Source organism: Nannospalax galili, unplaced genomic scaffold (assembly GCF_000622305.1).
Source record: "Nannospalax galili isolate Female #2095 unplaced genomic scaffold, S.galili_v1.0 scaffold72, whole genome shotgun sequence".
In the NCBI taxonomy this organism is placed as follows: domain Eukaryota; kingdom Metazoa; phylum Chordata; class Mammalia; order Rodentia; family Spalacidae; genus Nannospalax; species Nannospalax galili.
The window spans coordinates 8,295,256-8,315,931 of NW_008336933.1; the positions used below are offsets into that span (position 1 = coordinate 8,295,256).

At 39.4% G+C, this 20,676-nt stretch overlaps 1 protein-coding gene across 2 annotated transcripts in view; it reads left to right on the forward strand.

Moving 5' to 3' along the window:
• Positions 1–20,676, forward strand: part of F13a1 (coagulation factor XIII A chain) — a 217,020-nt gene that overhangs the window by 99,050 nt on the left and 97,294 nt on the right. For both annotated transcript variants that reach the window (XM_008831654.2, XM_017797775.1), the window contains 2 exons: positions 7,606–7,724; positions 11,081–11,188. In XM_008831654.2, coding sequence (XP_008829876.1) covers positions 7,606–7,724; positions 11,081–11,188 — 227 coding nt within the window. The remainder of the gene's footprint in view (positions 1–7,605; positions 7,725–11,080; positions 11,189–20,676) is intronic.

Sequence of the window (20,676 nt, forward strand, 5' to 3'; positions counted from 1 at the left end):
TTGACATGCAGATAGCTGTGTATATTTAACACAGGGTGGTGAGTTTGGAGCTATGTCTACAATCAAAAACTATTGCCACAATATGCCATAAACATGTATTGGTCACCACCAAATGTCTCTTCTACCTTATTGTTCTTTTCTGTGATAAGACCATTTAACTTAACAGTTGCTTTAGCAAAATTCTAGGTAGAAAATCAGCATCTTCAAAGAGAAAATTAGAATAGGGAGGTCATTACTGATTTGTTTGTTTAGTTGGGGTTTTGTTTTCTTTTGTTTTCTTTTGTTTTGTTCTGCTTTGGGGCGTAGTACTGGAGACCGAACTCAGGGTCTCACACATGCTAGACAAGCGCTCTTGCCTTAAGCTCTTCCCCAACCCTACTCTTAATTTGTATTTTGAAACAGAGTCTCACTAAAATTTCCAGGCTGGCCTTTAACTCACCCTGTAGCCAGGCAGACTCTAACCTTGCAATCCTCCTGCCTCAGTTTCTGAGTACCTGGAATCACAGGCATGTTAGAATATAAAGTCAAAGTCTTTAAGATTTGTGCCTTTTCTTTGAAGATTTGGCATATATATATATATATATACATGCCTACCCCACCCCACCCCACCCCCACCAGACTTCATGCATTTTTAATTCAACTCTGAATTATTTCCACTGGATAGATAAAACCTTACTCTAGGCAGAGGACTGGGTCAAGAGTAATGGACATAGTTGCCAAATTGCTTCTTGAAATACTATGGCCATAATAATGTCATGAGTGGATTGGCAATTTGGCACATTAGCTGATATTGAGTATCAGAAGTTTAAATCTACTAGTACATACATAAATATTACAAATAGATGATAGATAGATGACAGACAGATGATAGATGATAGATAGATAGATAGATAGATGATAGATAGATGATTGATTGATAGATAGATAGATGTTAGATAGATAGAGATAGATAGATGATAGATAGATAGATAGATAGATAGATGATAGAGTGATCATTTCATTTTTATATTATTTTGTAGTTTCAGGTTACTATTTTAATAAATGATGTTTTATGTATTTATTTCACATTACAATTCCTCCTTTATGATCTGGCTTTAATTTGTTGACTTTCTCTTACATATTTTACAAATTTATTTTCAATTTGTTGGAAATCTTTACATACAGAGACATTTCACCAACATTTGTAAGTAAATTATAATTATTGTTGGAAGTATTTTCCCAGTTTGTCACATACTCTAAATTTTACAATACCTAAAATTAAAAGGCTTCATGTTTACATTTAATAGAATACACATAGTATTTCCTTGGTGATTTTTAATTTTTTTTGCTTAAAATTTTTTTAAAAATTTTATGTGTATGAGTATTATGCCTGCATGTATGTAAGTGCACCTGTGTCATGCAGTGCCTGACAGGGACAGAAGAGGGCACCAGATACCCTGGAACTGGAGTTACAGAGGGTTGTTTGCCACCATGTGGGTGTTGGAACCCAGGATCTCTGCAAGAGCAGCCAGTGCTCTTAACCACTGAGCCATCTCTCCAGCCCCATGTTTATGTCTCAGACAAATTTAGGCAAAAAAAGAGAAAGAAATGGAAAGAAAGAAAGAAAGAAAGAAAGAAAGAAAGAAAGAAAGAAAGAAAGAAAGAAAGAAAGAGAAAGAAAGAAGAAAATAAAACAGCAAAAATTTTTTATAATTTTTTATTAGGTATCAAATAAATATTCACCCCTATTTTATTCTATGTTTTATGTCCTTCCACTTGATCTATTAATGTATTTGTGTATTTTTAATTAATTTATTATTATTTTTATTTTACATGTATGTGTGTATTGCCTGCATGTAGATAAGTGTACTTGTGTCATGCAATGCCCGCGGAGGACAGAAGAGAGTGTCAGATCCCCTGGAACTGGAATTATGGACAGTTTTAGCAGCGATGTGGGTTCTGGGATTCAAACCCAGGTCTCCTGCAAGAACAGTCAGTGTTCTTAACTGCTGATCCATCTCTTGAGCCCAATGTATTTGTGTATTTTTATATCAAACGTTCACATTTTTACAGCCTCATAGTACATGCTAATATCATGCACAAGGCCATTAACATCTCATATTAAAGGAAAGCATCATAACATCCTTCTAAAACATTGTGAAATGCCACTTCAGAGCTCATAGACCATAGGAGACCATAGGAGGCAGACCACAGGTTCTACCTCCACAAACATTTTAAACCCTCTGGGCTGAGGTGACTATTATAATAGACACAAGAGTCACATCATTGTAAGAGAATAAAAATACTGTTAAGAGCACTGGCTGCTCTTGCAGAAGACCCAGGTCTGGTTCCTAGCATCCTCATGGCGGCCAACAATCACCTTTAACTCCAGTTCTGGGGGCTCTGATGCCATCTTCTGGCCTCCGTGGGTACTGCATGCACCTGGTATACAGACATAAATGTAGGCAAAACACTCATACACATAAAAATAAACAAAAAAATTTAACTATATCAAATCATTCTATTAAAGTGTTATTTATGGGACTAGAGAGATGGTTCAGTGGTTACGAGCACTGACTGCTCTTGCAGGGGACCCGGGTTCATTTCCCAGCATCCACATGGCGGCTGCAAACTGTCCTTGACTCCAGTTCCAGAGGAATCCGAAGCCCTCTACTGACTTCCACAGCATTGCATGACCCTGGTTCACTCACATACATGCAGGCAATACACTCGTACACATAAAATAGAAATAATAATAAAAATAAAATATTAAAGTGTTGTTTAATATGTAAACTATATTGCTGTACATTAAATATGGTTTTTAGAAATTAAAATAAATGGGGCTGAGGATATAGCTCAGTGGTAGAACACTTGCCTAGCCCATACAAAGCCTCAGGTTTGGTCCCTAGCACCTAAAAATCAACCCCAAAATTTTTTAAAATCTATTTAAATATGTGTATACAGTTATTATTATAAAACAGCAAAAATTTTTTATAATTTTTTATTAGGTATCAAATAAATATTCACCCCTATTTTATTCTATGTTTTATGTCCTTCCACTTTTCAAATTCAGATATTACATTAATTTTCAGTTTATTTTGATGTATATAAAATGTATCTAACAGTCAATTCTCTCAACAGAATTTAATGAACATTCTAAACATTGTCTTTGACATTTTCTTTATATACATTAAATTTGGACAAAAATGCATGGACACAGTCTCGTCTACTTCTGAGCTACTAATTGTGATCTATTAATGTATTTGTGTATTTTTAATTAATTTATTATTATTTTTATTTTACATGTATGTGTGTATTGCCTGCATGTAGATAAGTGTACTTGTGTCATGCAATGCCCGCGGAGGACAGAAGAGAGTGTCAGATCCCCTGGAACTGGAATTATGGACAGTTTTAGCAGCCTATGTGTGTGGTGCTGGGAACTGAACTTGTGTCCTCTACCAGAGCAGCTAGTGTTCTTAACTGCTAAACTATCTCTCCAGTCCCTAATTTTTGTTTCTGGAGGCAGGTAGTCATGATGTAGCCTAGAGTATCGTTGAATTTGCCCCCTTCCTACCTCTTTCCTGAGTACTGGGATTATAGGTATGCCCCACCACATCTGCCTCCAAAGTTTAATTCTAGGCTCCACTCTGAAGTTCTTTATTAGTTTCTTAGATATTCAATTGGAAGCCTGGATTTCAGGCTTCACACACACACACACACACACACACACACACACACACACACACACCATTGATCAGATTCTTTACATTTTCCAACACATTCATGGAGTTCCAGAACTTTCACTCAGAAGTTACAAAATAAATACTTTAGTAGACTATGTAAACCCGTTTTCCAGGGGTAGGAATGCGGTGCATGGACTCCCTTGGAAGTTGGATTTCCGAGCATGCTTGCTGACTCATGTGGCAGCCCTGAGCCCACCCCTGTCATTCCATACTTTCATGACTCTGAACGAGGAGCTCTTGGTTCCCTGTGTGCATTTTAAGCCATCTTGTTAAACTTTTAAGGACACCAATTGAATCTTTTCAAACATTATTTTCTTATATCCATGATAGAGTTGTGAGTGACTGCTAGAACCACAGAGGAAGCAAGTGTCAGCAGTGTGAGCTCCTCTGAACAGCTCTAGCAGTCCATCACCAGTCCGTCCTTCCTGTCTTCACACCCACCCATGCTCTGTGAGCTCAAAGGACATAGTCCCTTGATTTCACACTTGGATGAAGTGATGCCACCCTCTCAGAAAGTGGGTGAGTGACTTGCCTGAAGCCAGAGCAATTGGGCCTACAGACCATGAGCCGAGTGTAGCATCCCAGACCAAAGTCTCAGGCATCCTCCCACCCCCAGCATCTGTCAAGAATATTTAAATATGTGTATACAGTTATTATTATATATATAATACATATTATATATAACAGTACCCTTTTATTTTCTTTGCATTGATGGCTAGTTGACAACTGGTGACTTTTCTCACTGCTGTGACAGAAGCAGCTTATGGCAGGAAGGCTCTATTTTGGTTCATGGTTTTGGAGGATTTCCGTTTCTCATGGCAGGGTGTGAATAGTGCTGACAGTGGTTCATGCCAGGTAGGTTGGGCCTGAGAAGGTTAGCTATATCATGGCATCGGATAGGAAACAGAAAGTTCAGCTGGAACCAGAAACTAATTTAACCATTAAGGTACCCGTAGTCATCCACCTCAGCCATGTCCAAAGGTTCCTCACCTTCCCCAAACAGCACTATGAGCTGGGGACAACCTGTTCAAACACGGGAGCCTGTGTTGAGACACTTAAGCTGTGGCAACACTGTGTGCACGTAAGTGTCCAATGCCCTCATGTACTCTCATACTATTTCCTTTTAAAGAAAAAGTATTTTTCCATACAGGTACTTAGAAACACTGACCTCAGATGCTCACACTCAGCTGTCAGTCCTTCATGTATTATCCCTGGCTAGTCCTACTTCTGGGAATAAAGTTGAAGTTATGGTACACCTGACACCGGTCTAGGTTCTCAGCCTATACAGATAACACTATTAACAGCTTCTGCCTCAAAAAATTAACCAGATCAGAGTTTACAGGTATCATAGCTTCAACCTGTCAGAGCCAAAAGGAGGCTGACTGGAGCACATGCTATTTCACTGTGGACTCTTCTAGAAAGACAAAATAGCTTTGAGACAATAAACTGACAAAATTCATACAAAGCCACATATGAGTCTCAAAATAATGGAACTGGAATGAAAGTCAGACCATCAAAACAGTATATGCCATTACATCCAACTCTGTGCAGTTGACAGTAGTAGAAAGGTGACTAATGATTCTCTGGCATAGGGATGTGGTGGAAGGGACAGAGTGGAACAAGTGATCACAGGTCAGTCGATGAAAGGAAGCTTAGGAGAAGAAGACAAAAGTGTTTATTATCTTGACTAGAACACTGAATGACTTAAATTTGTATAGTTTATTAGATATTGAAATACACAATTATCTCTCAACACCCACAGGGGATTAGTTCTAGATCCTTTCCTCAGGATAACAAAATCTGTGGATGTTCAAGTCCCTTATATTAAATGGTGTAGCATTTGCATAGAATCTGCACACGTTTTCTATACACTTTAAGTCATCTCTAGGTTATTATAAAGCCTACTATGGTATAAATGCTGTGGAAATAGTTGATACACTGTAGTTTAAGAAATAGTGACAAAGGAAGATATATAGCCATATTTTTTTCTAAATATTTTCAGCCAGAGTGGGTGAACCTATGGATTTGGGATCTAAGAATATGAAGGGCTGTGTGTGTGTGTGTGTGTGTGTGTGTGTGTGTGTGTGTGTGTGTGTGTGCGTTACAGGAATCTGGGCAAATAGTAGGCAAGAGGCAAAGAATTAAAAGAAAAAAGATATGACAAAGTGCTTGGGAGATAAAATCAAGGAATTTTTAAAGGATTCAATGAAAAGCACCATACAGAGCAGAATGGGGTCTAACCTCATTGAATTGAACAGAGTCTTTCAGAATTCACTGTGCTCTTAAGTACCCTGGGGATCTTGTTACCATGCAGATTCAGACTTGGGAGACTGAGTGACACCTGAGATCATTTCCATAAGCCCACACAAAAATTAATGCTGCTTGTCAATTAGTCCTTCTTTGAAGAGTGAGGGGCCCCAACATTGGTTGGATTTGAGAATCAGTAGTGGGGGAGATAAGAAACAAAACAAAATCCCCGTCTGCGTCTCATGCCACCCTGGCAGTTCTGACTTAATTGATTTCGAGTTCAGCACAGATGTGTTAGCTTCTAGCTGCACTGACAAAACACCTGTGACAAATCCATTTAAAGGAAGAAAGGTTTATTTTTGGCTTATGTTTTGAGATATTTTAGTCTGGTCACTTGGACCATTGCTTTGGGACTGTGGTAAGTCAAAACATGGTGGTAAAAGTGGATGATGGAGGAACCTGTCCCCTTCACGGTGGCTGGGACGGGAAAGAGGAAGGGACCAGGGTCACAATGCCCATTCAAAGGTACTCTGTTAATGACCTCATTTCCTTCCAAGAGGTCCTACCACATACAAATTCTGTCATCTCAGTACTGCCATAGGCTGCCAGCCAAGCCTTTAATGTATGGGCCGTTGGTACATTTAAGATTCAAACCTCAACATTGGGAGACTCAGGAATATTTATTTACTTACTTATTTATTCTTTGAGAATTTCATTGACTGATCATAATATTCAGTCAAAGTTGAGCATTGCTATCACAAGATAAAGGAGATTTTTTTCTAAATGGGTCAGAGAATGAGGAAGACATAACCCTAAAAGTTGACAGAGATGGTGGATGATTTGGGACAGAAAAACACAATAAACCTTCCCCCCCCTTGCCAAAATTCACCTTATTTTCAGTAAATTTACCCAAATGCGATTTATACCTATATGACCCTACCTTGTCTGGAAGATGCTTTGCTGGGCCTAGAAATAAGTATCAGATTGATGACTAACTAGGTAGGTGGGAACGAGGCCTTCCTGAGATTGCAGGCCCCAGGAAGGCTTTGCAATGGACAAGGCTAACTAAAGACTGTGTACACACAGTCTGTGTACACACCTACCAATGCATCCACAAGGACTTCTCATTATAAGGTAACAACCTATACCCTGTCTCCTTCAACTCCATGGGCTGCCACACAAGGATGACAAATGGTACTCTCATTTCCCGACATGCCCCAGATTTATTTCAAGAAAAAAATTTCAATTCAATTATTTTTAAAATTAGTAGGTTGGAAATGACTTTTTGACCTGTCTTGAAATTTTGCCTCAGCATCAAAAAATCTGATTCTAAATCCACGGATGCACCAGACTCATAAAATGTTTAATGAAACGTGTCAATTTAACTGTGCTTTGAAACTTGTAGAGCCAGAGTTTGTCAGCATTTTGCTGACAAATGTCATCTTTTACAGATCTGATCTTTGTTACTGATTATGTTTGCTGTGGCTAAAAATATTGGGAAATGAGCTATGCTTTGTGAAATAAAAGACATCCATTCACTTGGTAGATTAAATTTCAATCTAGTAATAATGTCAACTTGCAAATGTTGGAAGTGGGCTGGTCAGGTAAAGGTGACTGTGTTCAAATCCTGATGCAGAGGATGCTGTATATCTGGATGATGAGAAAGAGAGAGAAGAATACATCCTTAATGACATCGGAGTGATATTTTATGGAGACGTCAAAGACATCAAGAGCCGAAGCTGGAGCTATGGCCAGGTGAGCCACTTAAAATTTGTCATTGTCAAGGACATTTTCACTTAATATTTTTTGTCACATTTATTACTGTGCGGTGCCATGCATCGATATTAGACAAGCACAATTTCCTGCTTTTCAGGATCTGAGACTTCAAGACAGAGCACAAGGGAGTGGAGACTCAGAGAGACAACTGCATAATTTATCAGCTGAACTCACCTCTTCTTTTATTACAAAAGTCCCCAAGATCAGGGAGCCTATGGACGCCATGCCCATCACTGAGAATACTTTGGCATCTTAGAAACTGTGGAAGCCTCATTATTTCAACCTGAAATGGACTGAAAATTTCCTTTTCTTATAAAGACACTTATTTTTTGTCTTTTTGAGACAGAATCTCCCTGTAGCCCCAGCTGTCCTGGAACTCACTATGTAGACCAGGCTGGCCTCAAACTCACAGAGATCTGCCTGCCTCTGCCTCCTAAGTGCTGGGATTAAAGGCGTGTGCCACCACGCCCAGCTATAAAGAAACTTATAACACAAAGAATATTGTAAGATATGTGCCCAACTTAAAGGAATAATTTTCTTTAAAGCGTGAAGCGTGATAAATCAGTGGAGAAAAAGCACTTGCTGCCAAGCCTGATGACCTGATTTCAATATGAAAATCCCATATGGTAGAATAAAAGACTTGACTTCCCCAGTTGTCCTCTGACTCTTTCACAGGTTCCCTGGCACATGTGTGTGCATAAACACACACACACACACACACACACACACAATAAATTTATAAATAAATAAAAATTTTAAAAAGAAAAGTCACATATATATTTAAGTGAAAGTCTAGGATACTGTTAATTAGGAAAGAGTATCATCCTAGTTTCATTAAATAAGAGATAACTGAACTTTTCCAGAAAATATCTAGAGACATTTCATCAGTTGCAACCTCAAGTTACTATCTAGAGCTAAAGTAATTAATGGCAATTCTTGAAGATATTCAGTAATTCCAACTATTCAACTTAGTATCCTTAACACTGGATTTAAATGAATAAAGTTTTGTTCCATCCATTTCCATAAACAAATTCATGTCCTATGACTTAGACATGTTCTCTCCCTAGTGACAGGACAGGAGATGGATGTTTCATTTCTCAGAGTGTTTTGGCAGATGCCTGGAACTGGGCATCATTGCTTTGGGTGTCCAGGGTACAGATCTCGTGGCTTCTGACCCCACCAGATCCCATGATACTTTCTTGGCTCCTGATGTCTTGCTTTGACTTCCACATGAGATCTCCCTGTGTCCTTCACACAGTCTGACCGTTAATCCATCATCATGAGCTCTTCTCCCCATGCCCAGTAACCAGGTTCACTCTTGCGCCTAAGAATTGCATGCTGCATTCAAACTTGCCCACCTGCATCTCTGATGTCTTGCCAAGATGTGGTCTTTTGTTACTTGACTTGTTTTTAGTCATTTACGGCTCTCTAGTTACCAGCCCGCCTCTTCTTAAGTTATACAACCTTTGACTATTACTTATTGCCTAGTACTCTTGCCTTGAATTTCTATGTCCTAGCTATGTCTGTTTTCTGTTGATATTACAGAAAAACTAAGGCTGGGTTCCTTGTAGAAGAAAGGTTTGTTTATCTCATGGTTTTGGAAACTGAGAGTCACAGATCTGTTCAACCTTGGCAAAAGCCCCCTTGATGACGTCACAACTTAGCAGGGAAAAGGAAAAGGTGCAAAAGGGACCAAGCACATGGGCTGCCCTTGTTCTATAAGAACCTGCCTGGGAGAGGGGAGGATTACACTCACTCTCTGAGACCAGCATCAACCCCTTCTCAGAGCCGTTGCTCCTCTGTGACATTACCTCCCATTAGGCCTCATGTCTTAAAGTTTCCCCCACCACAGTACTACACCCCTGGAGACCATGTTTTCAGTACATGAGACTTTGGGGTCCACACCCAAACCATTTCTAAGTCACATCAGGTATGAGTCCACTTGTGATCCCAAAGTGACACTGTAAGGTAAAGGGAAGCCATCAAAGATGTCAAGGAGAATTGGGAAGACATCTCAGGCAACCTCAAGTTATGTCCGCCATCATACCTTTGGGTAAGCATTCCTGACCACAGGCTCTATATCTTTATGCAACGAGGTCACTAACTTAGGTCCTTCTGCTAAGCCTGTTATTTTCAAGGAAACAGGGAAATAATGACTTTTCTGATGGTTTTGTTAAAGCTGTGGTTAGTTGCTGTCATGTTCCACAAACACAACTGAAATGTGTTGTTTAATGAGATCCAGAATAATGAGTTATTTGTGTACTCAGAAAACTAATTATTTGTATACCTAAATTACAGATTACTACTTATCTCCCAGCTGTCTGGATACACCCACATTCAAATTTTCTAGCTAGATTCGATAAACAATCACATGTTAATTAGCCATTAAGATTGTAGTCTCTGTCACAATACTTGGATAAATAGTTTGAAAGGTTTCTGTATTTGAAGGAAACTTGTACTACATTGCAGTACAGTATAGGTTTAAAAAAAATCTCCCCATATTGCCATTTTAAAATTTTTGGTTTTTCTTATGTTTCAAGAAAATTAGGGTAATACCTGTGATCAGTGGGTCTTCCCAAGGAAATGTAACAGGCTATTTCCATGGGATGAAGCAATCTACCTTCTTCAAGCCTCCTGCCTTCTCTCTAGCCCTAGAAATCACATTGTCTTCACTACATGAGGCTGCTTCCTGGGCCAGAAGCACACATATATCTGACATATCTGAAAGGCATTTATTTTGCCCACTGAGCCATCTCACTGGCCTCACAATTACAAAAAAAGGAATCATTCCTTTAAGTTGGACACACATCTTGTAATAGTCTTTGCATTATAAAAATGTCTATAAGGAGAGTAAATTTTTGGTCCATTTCAGGTTGAAATAATGAGACTTCACTGTGGCACGTGACAGCCATTTATTTTCAAGATACACAATGACTCAAGATACTATTGAAGTCCTAAGACTTTCAAGTGGTATTGGGGAAATCAGTTGGTCTTGTGGGTGGAGTAGTGGTGCTCATTGGTTAGAAGGATCTTCTAGATTAACTTGTACAGTTTCCTGAAGAATTTTAAGTCAGTTGTGGTCCTGAGTATGCCAGCTCTCTAGTGGTTCTGTTCCTATTTCTGGCTTCTCTTATGTTCTTCTTCACTTTATTGAAAAATAAAAAAAGACGCACCTTTTTGTCTACCTTAATATGTCACGCTAAAGATTATGGAGTTCACGCTGTAGGAAATCCCCATTTCTAAACACTAAGTTTTGATTTCATTTTATTTTTGCACATAGAGTATCTTGTGCAGAGTAGACAATAAGTTTTTTCTCAATGTTTTCTTCCAAATAGTTTGAAGATGGCATCCTTGATGCTTGCTTGTATGTGATGGACAGAGCACAAATGGACCTTTCAGGCAGAGGGAACCCCATCAAAGTCAGCCGTGTTGGATCTGCAATGGTAAGCATCAGCTACTGCTGTTGAATTAGATACTGAATTAATCACATTAATATGTAGTATGTGTTCCATTTTCCTCAGAAGTCAGTTCATTAAATCTGTGGAAATAGTGACTTATAATACATAAACTTTGTTAGAGTCTGGCATGATCCCCAGTCATTCTTAAATTTTCTGCTTTTCATGTGCTAGAAAACAAAATTTTTAGCTCAAAGTGTATTTTCTTTGTCTTCAAATAAAAGGTAATAGACAGTATTAAATAGATATTTCTTTTTTATTATCTTTTACTTATTTTATGTGTGCCACAACATGTGAAATTCAAAGGATGACTTGTGGGAGTCAGTTCTCTCCTTCCACCATATGGAACCCAGAGATTGAACTCGGGTCATCAGGCATGGGGGCAGGCACCCTAACCCACTGAGCTATCTTGCCAGCACCTGAGCAGTTAAGAATCCCTTATTTGGGTACTAAGAAATGACATGACAAGAATGCCAAAGACTATAATCAAATGATCAGTCAATCAAATATCAAGGAGCACAGACAGACAAGGCTTTTCTCTATGTTTACACTGGTGGTAGGAGTAAGAAGGAAATGGCTGGGCTGGAGCGATAGCTCACTGGATAAGAGTGTGTACTGTTCTTGCAGAGGATCCAAGTTCAGTCAGTACCCATGTCAAGCATCTCTCAATCAGCTGTAACTCCAGTTCCACGGGATCCAACACCCTCTTCTGACCTCTGTGGGTACCTGCACGCATGTGAATATATACACATAAAATACACACATACACACACACACACACACACACACACACACACCTAATTGATATAAATGAAACAAATCTTTAAAATAGAAGTAAGTGGGGTGGGCATTACTTATGCAATTTTACAAGGAAATGGGGTGATGAGAGTTTAGTGGTGCCAAAGCTTCTGCCTGAGCGCAAGGCTGCAAAATCTCCATCTAGACACTGGTCTCTGTAGAAGATCCTGGAGCAGCTTCCAGAATGCAGAGCTCAGAAAAGCTAAAGAAGAGCTAGAAAGCCCATGTGTGGGAAGGGTAAGGCCAGGGTAGGAAGTGGACTGAAGGGCCCTGCTTAGCCTGAACTGTGCTGTGTCCCCAGCACTCAGTCAGTCCTCAGTGAAGAAATGAATGCAGTCTGGTCAAGGAGCAGAATATTCCTAAATTACAAGACTGTATTTATGTCATACAAAGACTAAGAGGAGCAAAATCTTTATATTACAAATATTTTTGTATTTTCTGAAAAAGAAAAATTCTCCCTTGGGGACCTTTACCTTTTATTTTGGTTTATATATCTGTGAGCCAAACAAAATCAATATTGTTGATATATAAATACTAGACTAGAGGTGATATGACATGTAAGTTTGGATTAGGTGCTCAAACACTGATTTTTATTTGAGAACTAGGTTACACATAAATTTAATACATTGTAGATCTTAGCAAATAAAATTGGAATCTAACATCTAGAGACAATTTAAGTGGGAGGTGTGGCTCAGTTGTGGGACTATATGTTTAACATGCTTAAACCCTGGGATTGGGGCTCAGTCATCGGTACCCAAATAACAAACAAATATAGACTTAAATACATTGCATTATGTAGTAGAAAGACAATGAATTCTACAGACCTTGGGAATCTCTTTGTAATAATCATTTATAACAATATGTACATTTCCTACTTTAAAGAGAAAATATCCTTCTTTGTTTCCCTCCTTGGAAGCTGCCGTGACAAGTTTGCAGGGAGAGGAGAACAGTAACTAGGAATGATGAAATACAAATAATTTCCTTCTTAAGCATTCTAAAATGGCATACTCCTGAACCTGACCTGAGATGCACACTGTGTGTACTATCACCAAATGCAGAAAGCACCAGCCAGTGCAAACCAATGCAAGAGGAAAGCAAGAAGAGAATGCTAACTGACACTGTCTGTGGTGGAATCTGACCAAGGGGAAGCTGTTAGGTACTGAATTAATCACATAATGTTAATGCAAATGGCCTTGAAATTTTATTAGCTATAAAAAGCCTATGAAGTTCTAATTATTGAAAATGTGCATCACAATTGCAAAGCCTGGAGCCAAACAAATAGAAATGGATTGGAGAATGGAGTGGTTAGGGTTGGGCTGAGTTTCTGAAGGGAATGACCTTGGATGTTAAAGGGCAGAGGTCCTGCTGTGAGCAATTTGAAGAGATATGTCTAGTTTCATCATAAACGCTTTTCACAGTACAGAAGGCTTCATAGTTTACAAAACTCCTTCACCTCTATTATCTCCTTTAATCCTTAGAATAGCTTTGTGGGTCTTTCCAGTCTGTTCAGCTATAGTGATTTTTAAAGCTCAAATGCTAACCCTCCAAAAACGAATGAAAACCTGAAACTTAATAAAAAGAATAAATATTGTGTCCAGTGTGGTGGGGCATGCCTTTAATCCCAGCACTCGGGAGGTAGAAACAGATGGATCTCTGTGAGATCAAGTTCAGCCTGGTCTACATAGCGAGTTCCAGGCCAGCTGGGGCTACAGAGAGACCCTGTCTCTGAAAAACAGTATCACCTATCTTCTGATCATGCAGGCAGTTCCATTTCTGTTCATAAGTACTGAAAATGTGCTGTAAACATTCAGAGTAAAGTTAAGAACAATGGCGAAGGAACCTTCTAATTTCCCAATTGAAGATTTGCCTTCAAATATGAAAAGATGCACTTAGAAAGCCCAGCAAGAGCATGTTTGTGGCTAGGGAAGTCCAACTGGAATTAGGCTTCATGGGGAGTTGGCCATGCTGCTGTTCCCTGAGGGGCCCAGGCCTCTGGTAGACAAGGACTGCTGCAGGGGGAGTCTCTGAGCCCCTTTTAAATGCCTCTTAGGCTAGTCATTGGACAGAATGCTAGAACAGAGATGTGCAGGACAAACAAACCCTCCTGGAGGACCACTCAGACCATACTGACTCCAACTCCTGCCGGGGTGAGAGCCAGGGCAGGCAAAAGCCTCCTGAGAACAGCTGCTGCCAGGAGGGAGTGGGGAGGAGCAGCCTGGCCCTAGCTAGGCTCCTTAAGAAAATGGAGCAAGCAGGGACACCGCACAGGAGCACATGACTGGAGCGCCAAAGATAAATTGACTTCCTGCAGCCAGGGTCAAATCTAACATGGAAGGTTGTCAAGGAGACTAAAGCAAACTGCCTGTGAATGAGACTAAAAGAACACCAACAATGACCCATATTGTGCAAGCTTTCAAATGACTAATAATGATAATATGAATCCCTACATAAAAATCTTTGTGGCCCAGTATATACAAACTTGTCTGATCACCATGGTAATCGTGTGTAGTGGTGTCCAGTGGTATCCCTGGCTTCTACTCAGGAGTTTCAGTAGCTCCTTCCCAACACACACTAGTTGTGACATTCAAGAGTGGCTCTGGTTCCACAGCTGACCACATGACACCAGACAGAGTCTCAACTCCAGGACTGGCTTCATTGTTTCTCAGTGAAGCTTTGTCTCTGTAGTCAAGCACTGGCAATTCCCATTGGTAGGAAGAATGTCTTTTTATTCTTCACAACAATACTTTCTTACCTTTTCTTTTATAAATCCACTATCTCTTGTTATTTTGGGTTGTTATTTCACTTTGATATGAAAGCGTGAAATGTTGATGACAATTTTAGCAGCTTGTGGCCTTTGGACTTTCCCAAGAATAAGAACTCCTCCAAATCTTATAATCCTGTTGTCTGGGGACTGGGCCTGAGATGATATAATTTCACATAGATAAGCTTTTATTAGACTTACATAAGTACTGAGTATAACAGTTTACTAATGTTATACTATAGATTCATTTCAAAGAAAAAAGAAAAAAATAAGAAGTTAGACAAAATAAGAAAATTGCTCAAAGTCGTGCTTTCTCCTTTTAAATGGCATCCTGTGATGGTTGTTACCTTTCTGCCTCGTTTCTGATATGATGGTACTCTCCAAGAAAATTGCTGGGAAATGTGGCAGGGAAAGTTAATAAGGATGTTTTGTGCCATCTGAAAACTCATTTCATTCAGGTGACATTAATAAAGGATTCCATTGCAGCCCTAAGTTGCTATGAAGCATCTAGACACAAGCTCTGAGTTCCCGGACCATAAAATCAGTTGTCACATGTGCTGTGACAAGAATAGCACAGTCCTGGGAAAAAAAGGACTACAGTGACAATACTCTGTCATTATTGCTGGGTGGTTACCTGCCTGCTTACTTCTGACCCATGACTGATTGGGTTTGGTACCTCCCCCGAGGTTGCAGCTGCAGCTGCAGTGGCCTCTGTTACTTCAGATCCCTGCCTGCTTGGTCACTGCGCAAGCCCTTAATACCCTCCCTCAGTCCATATTCGCTTTGTCTATAGATAATCAAAACTGAAATTAGTACAGTAGAAGACTCTCCAGGAGTCTTTGAGATAAGGAAGCACAGGCCTTTAGAACTGATATCGTTCATTCAAAGTCATACAAAAAACAAGTGTCTGAACAGGAACTAGGCTCTGTTCTTTCCCTCAAAACACACTGTTTTAGAGGGCCTCTCCCAGTACATTATCACCAATGGACAATTACCGTATCAAATTATATATTAGTCACTTAGAAAAGAACAAGTTCCTAAGTGAATTTTGAAAATTAGAGTAAGTGAAGAAAACTGTAAGTCAGAAGATTCTAGCTATCCAAAAGCTCTGTGTCCCCCAGAGAGGGGTCCCCAAAATGATTAAGTGCCAAATGTGCTATGATAGAAGGAGAATAATGGTAATGGTGATGATGATGGTAATCATGGTGATATAGTGGTAGAAATGATAGTGCTGAGGGGGATTGTGGTGAAGGTAGGGATGGTGGTGATAATGATGGTCATGTGGTGGTGATGATGGGGATTGTGTTGATAATGGTAGCAGTCTTGGTATTGTGATAGTGGTGATGGTGATGGTGATAATGATGGTGATGTGCTGGTGCTATTCATGGCAATAGTGGTAACGATGGTGAAGGTGATTGTGGTAAGGGTGGGAATGATGGAAGTGATGGTGGTGGTGAAAATGATGGTGATGTGGGAGTGGTAGTGCTCATGGTCATGATGATGATAAGGGTGAAGGTGATTGTGGCCATGGTGGTGGTGGTGGTGGCAATGTTGTAAACGATACTGATACTAGTAAAACCCTCACTCTTAACTCATTCATTCAATGTTGAATATCTCAACATTGGGGTACAATTGTGAACAAAACAGCTTTTCTGCCTTCACAGACATTACAATCTAGTAGAGATGACAGAGAAATAAATAGAAAAGCCCAATGCAGCATAGCAAACTCTCTGATAGAAATGACCATAGATGTGTGGGAAGGAAATCTCTTAAACTTAACTGCATATTTCCTCAGGCCAACACAGAACTAATGACTATTGAAATACTGGATCAAAAGATAGAGGGATGGCTGACGAGGGGGCATGCAATAATAAATAAGTTGTACTATTTTTACAAAAATCATTTATCCATCATGGAACTTATATGCAAATAGCTGATCACCAAGAGCACTGGAGGAAAATGTCTGGGACACTGAAATTTCCTCCTCTGGGACCTGTTTATTTTGAAATTCCAAAGATATAAAGTTTGTCCCATAGTCTCAACATTCATAGTCTTTGATTTCATGGCACCATATTTTGATTCAATTATGATAAGAAAAAGGTAACAATAAGAAATTGAGGAGGTGAAAAGAGAGAAACAAATGTCAACAAAGTTACCTGTTTGAAATTCCAGTGCTTTATGCCTTTACCAGCGCCCCCAGAGGTGCACACATTTATTTTTAGCCATGGTCTTTTACTAATATCGAACCACAATGCCATCATTAATCCCCATTAATGCCTTGCTCTGACTGCACCTAGGGAATTAACTCGAGATTGAATTTTTTTAACCAATCGATGTTCTATGTACTCTGTAGTGTTCTAAAAAAATTCTGAACTACAGCTAGTAAATCAAGCTGACCATGCTGAGGATAGGTCCTGTATTCTTCAGAACTTCCAGAAAACTGGATGGCAGCTTCTGATCCTCAGTCTCCTGAGACTACCCTCAGAGATGAACTGGATAATGCCCTTCATCTTTCCTACCTTTCCCCTGTATTTAGAATGTTTTGTCAATTTATGAACGATGGTTAATTACTTCATCACTACTTTGCTATGTGATCAAGCAACTCCACAGCAGATTCACAACAAAATGATGCTTGGTTTACTTTTGCTGTTTTTTCTTCCCTTTGTTTTCTTGTTCATCTTAAATGACAGCTTCACACTGATCAAGTTTCAGGCAGTGATCCCTCAATGACAAATATTCATGTTACATATTAAAATTTGTTCAGATTAAGAATTCCATAGCTGTGTCATTCCAAATGAACTTTACAAGTTAGAAATCAGTGTGCAAAATCTGTTTAGTTTTTGGTCTTACAATCAATTATGATATAGTTCAGTGGCATTTTCATTTTAACATTGTATAAAATAACACACAAATGGTCTTTGAAGCAACCAGAAGCTTCTCTTAGAATGGGCTGCAGTAGAAAAACCCAGGGACTTTGGAATGCAATGGCTTTGCCCTCAGCCTTCTATCACCAAAGAGCTTTTTCCCATTTCCTCATATGAATCTTATTTTTAAAGCGATGTCATCTACCAAAAAGCATGATTATATAATATTACTTTGCTCATTCTTATGCTTGATTTATGTAATCACTGGTCAGCACTTCCAGTGGTGGTGGTGGTGAAATTACTACCAGATAATCAGTGCAAGTACAAGCTACTTGTAGTCTGGCCTCGCCTAGGAGGTAGAGATACAACTTCCACTGGCATATGATAAGAACCACACCACCATCAATCCATTATTCACCTGCAAATTCCTAGTTCTCTGGCCGTTGCCAGATAAAGGTTCCTGGGAAAAGCTGAGTCTCTTTCCAGAGCTCTATGCCTTCAAAGCTACCAGCTTTTATTTCTGTTGCTACCATCTGTCTCTATGAGTCATACACGGAAATCTTAGGAAAACTATTCCTTGTTTGGAAAAGGTGGGAAACCGTAGACCCTCTGCTACTCTTTGTAATCTTATAACGAGGGCACAACTAAATCAGTAACCATACCATGTGACAACTTTTAGAGACTCTACTGATTAGTGTTGATGAAGACTGTTTTGGTATTCTAACATGGTAAGATAGTAAATTAGAATGACCAATTCTAAAAGGAGTTTTTAAAACCCTTAAAGTCAAGGGTTGGAGACTTGACTCGGTGGTTAAAGTCATTTACTGCTCTTAAAGAGGACCCAGGTTCAGTTCCCAGCACCCACATGATGACTTACAACAACCTGTAACTTCAGTTCCAAAGGAGCTGACACCCTCTTCTGGCTGCTGTGGTGTCCTGAACATGTTGTGCACATGAACTCTCACAGGCTCACACAAAAATTAAAATTAAATATTTCAAACCCTTAAAATTGAAATCAAGGTTTTCCTGAAAGTGAAAGGCATTTCTGTAAATCCAGGATGACCAGGGGAACTGGTGATGAGGGGCGATCAGGACAAATGGGTTTCCAGTGAAATATAACCCCACCCTGTTACTTTCATCACTAGGGATTTTACTTCTGTTTATTGAGGATTTTTAAAAATTGACAAAGCTATTAGAAGCCAGTGGGAAAATTGAATTCCATCTAACAGGAAGTACCTATATAGCCACTTATAAGAAGTCATGTCTTTTCTTTAAATAAGCAACGTGCAGATGGAGAGTCTGAGGTATGGAGAAGTGGAATGACCTTAACCAAGGCCACAGATAGTGCTGGAGGTGGGCCTCTCTGACTGCCTAACCACACTGCTGTGTACATGATGTTATTCTACCCTGGATGCATCTCTTTCTGCCTTCTGTCCACATCACATGAGCTCCTTGGGCACAGATATAATGCCTGTCACCTGCTCTGTCTCATTCAATCTTTCTCTTTCCGATGGGCAAGGAGGGACAGTGAACTGTTCAGACATCATTTTTTTTTCTTGTGGTAAAAGCCAGCAATGTAATGAAGTTTCCATTTGTGGGCAAACAGCTTGGCTTCTCAATTATTAAGGTTACATTTCTTATGCCTGCTCTTCCCATATTTTTGGAGAAAAACAGACATTTATTACAAGCTATCTCTCCAATGTGATAATCATAGTCAATCTAAATGTCTGCTTTCCCTGAATTGCTTCCTGGAATGAGTTTCAATGCAACATCTATTTTGTAATCACACAGGCTATTTCTAAAGCACGGGGTGCATGTTTTTCAGCACTCCCTCCAAGCTGTGCAGATAAGTTGCTCTGGTCTTCTGGGTCAGACATCCCCAGGATAGATGGCTGCAAAACAGCAAAGCCAGGAGGCCTCTTAGGACATGGACTTCACGCCTTCTGTGTTTCTTCCTCATCCTCTTCCCTTTGTCTCCTCTCCTGACTTTCTTTATCCTCTTGCTCTACAGTTTTTCCTCTCCCATCCATCCAATATTTTTGCCAACTTGTTCTATACCAGTCCCCCCTATAGCAGTGACAGGAATACGGCAATGTTAAAGAAGGCAACACTGGGGAGCTGGAACTCAGTTTCTCTCTTGGTCTCTTTTAATAATCTCACTCATGATTCTGCATAAGAAATTCTGTGGCCAAATGAAAACCCTCAGTTACTAGGACATCAGCTAATAATTCCTTGTTGTGACAGTTATCATGAAAACAGAACCGAATTATTCACCCCTGTCAGAGTAGTATATATACCAAAAACCTAATAGTAGCTACATATTTCACAATATAGGCTATAGATTAGTTCATAAGATTTTATTTTAATTAAAGAAAATTTTACATACAGATGTAAAAATCATGGATGTCCAATGCATAATTAAGTGGCTTTTGATGGCAACAATAACCACACATAACAAAATATGGACATCATTTCCACAGCTCAGAAGTTCCCTTTGCATTGCTCCTCGTCCATCTGCACCCTGTGAAATACCATTACTGCTATTCTTTCTTGCAATGGATTAGCTTTGCCTCTTCTTGAATGTCACATAAATGGATGCTGGCAGTAGGACGGAGGCTGGCTTCTCTTCATCAATTGTTACAGGTCTCTTTACTCTTATGAGCAGTATTTCATTGTAATGTATTTACCTATCCATTCACCTGCTAATAGGCCTTTGAAATGATTCAACTTTAGGGCTTTCACAAAGTTATTGTGAACATATTTGTATAGGTCTTCTTTTCTTTAAAAAGTTTTTTAGTAGATATTGATTATATATAACAATTGGCTTCATATGGCATTTTCACACATGTACAGAATATGTTCCGAACATATTCACCCCCATTGCCTTATCTTGTCCCCCTTTTGCATTCCTTTTGATTCCTTTCCTTTTCATAACTAGACCTCTTGTATTTCCATATCTTTTTTTTCTTGTATGTGGGGTGTATGTGTGTGTGTGTGTGTGTGTGTGTGTGTGTGTGTATGTGTGTGTGTGTGTGTGTGTGTGTGGGTGTGTG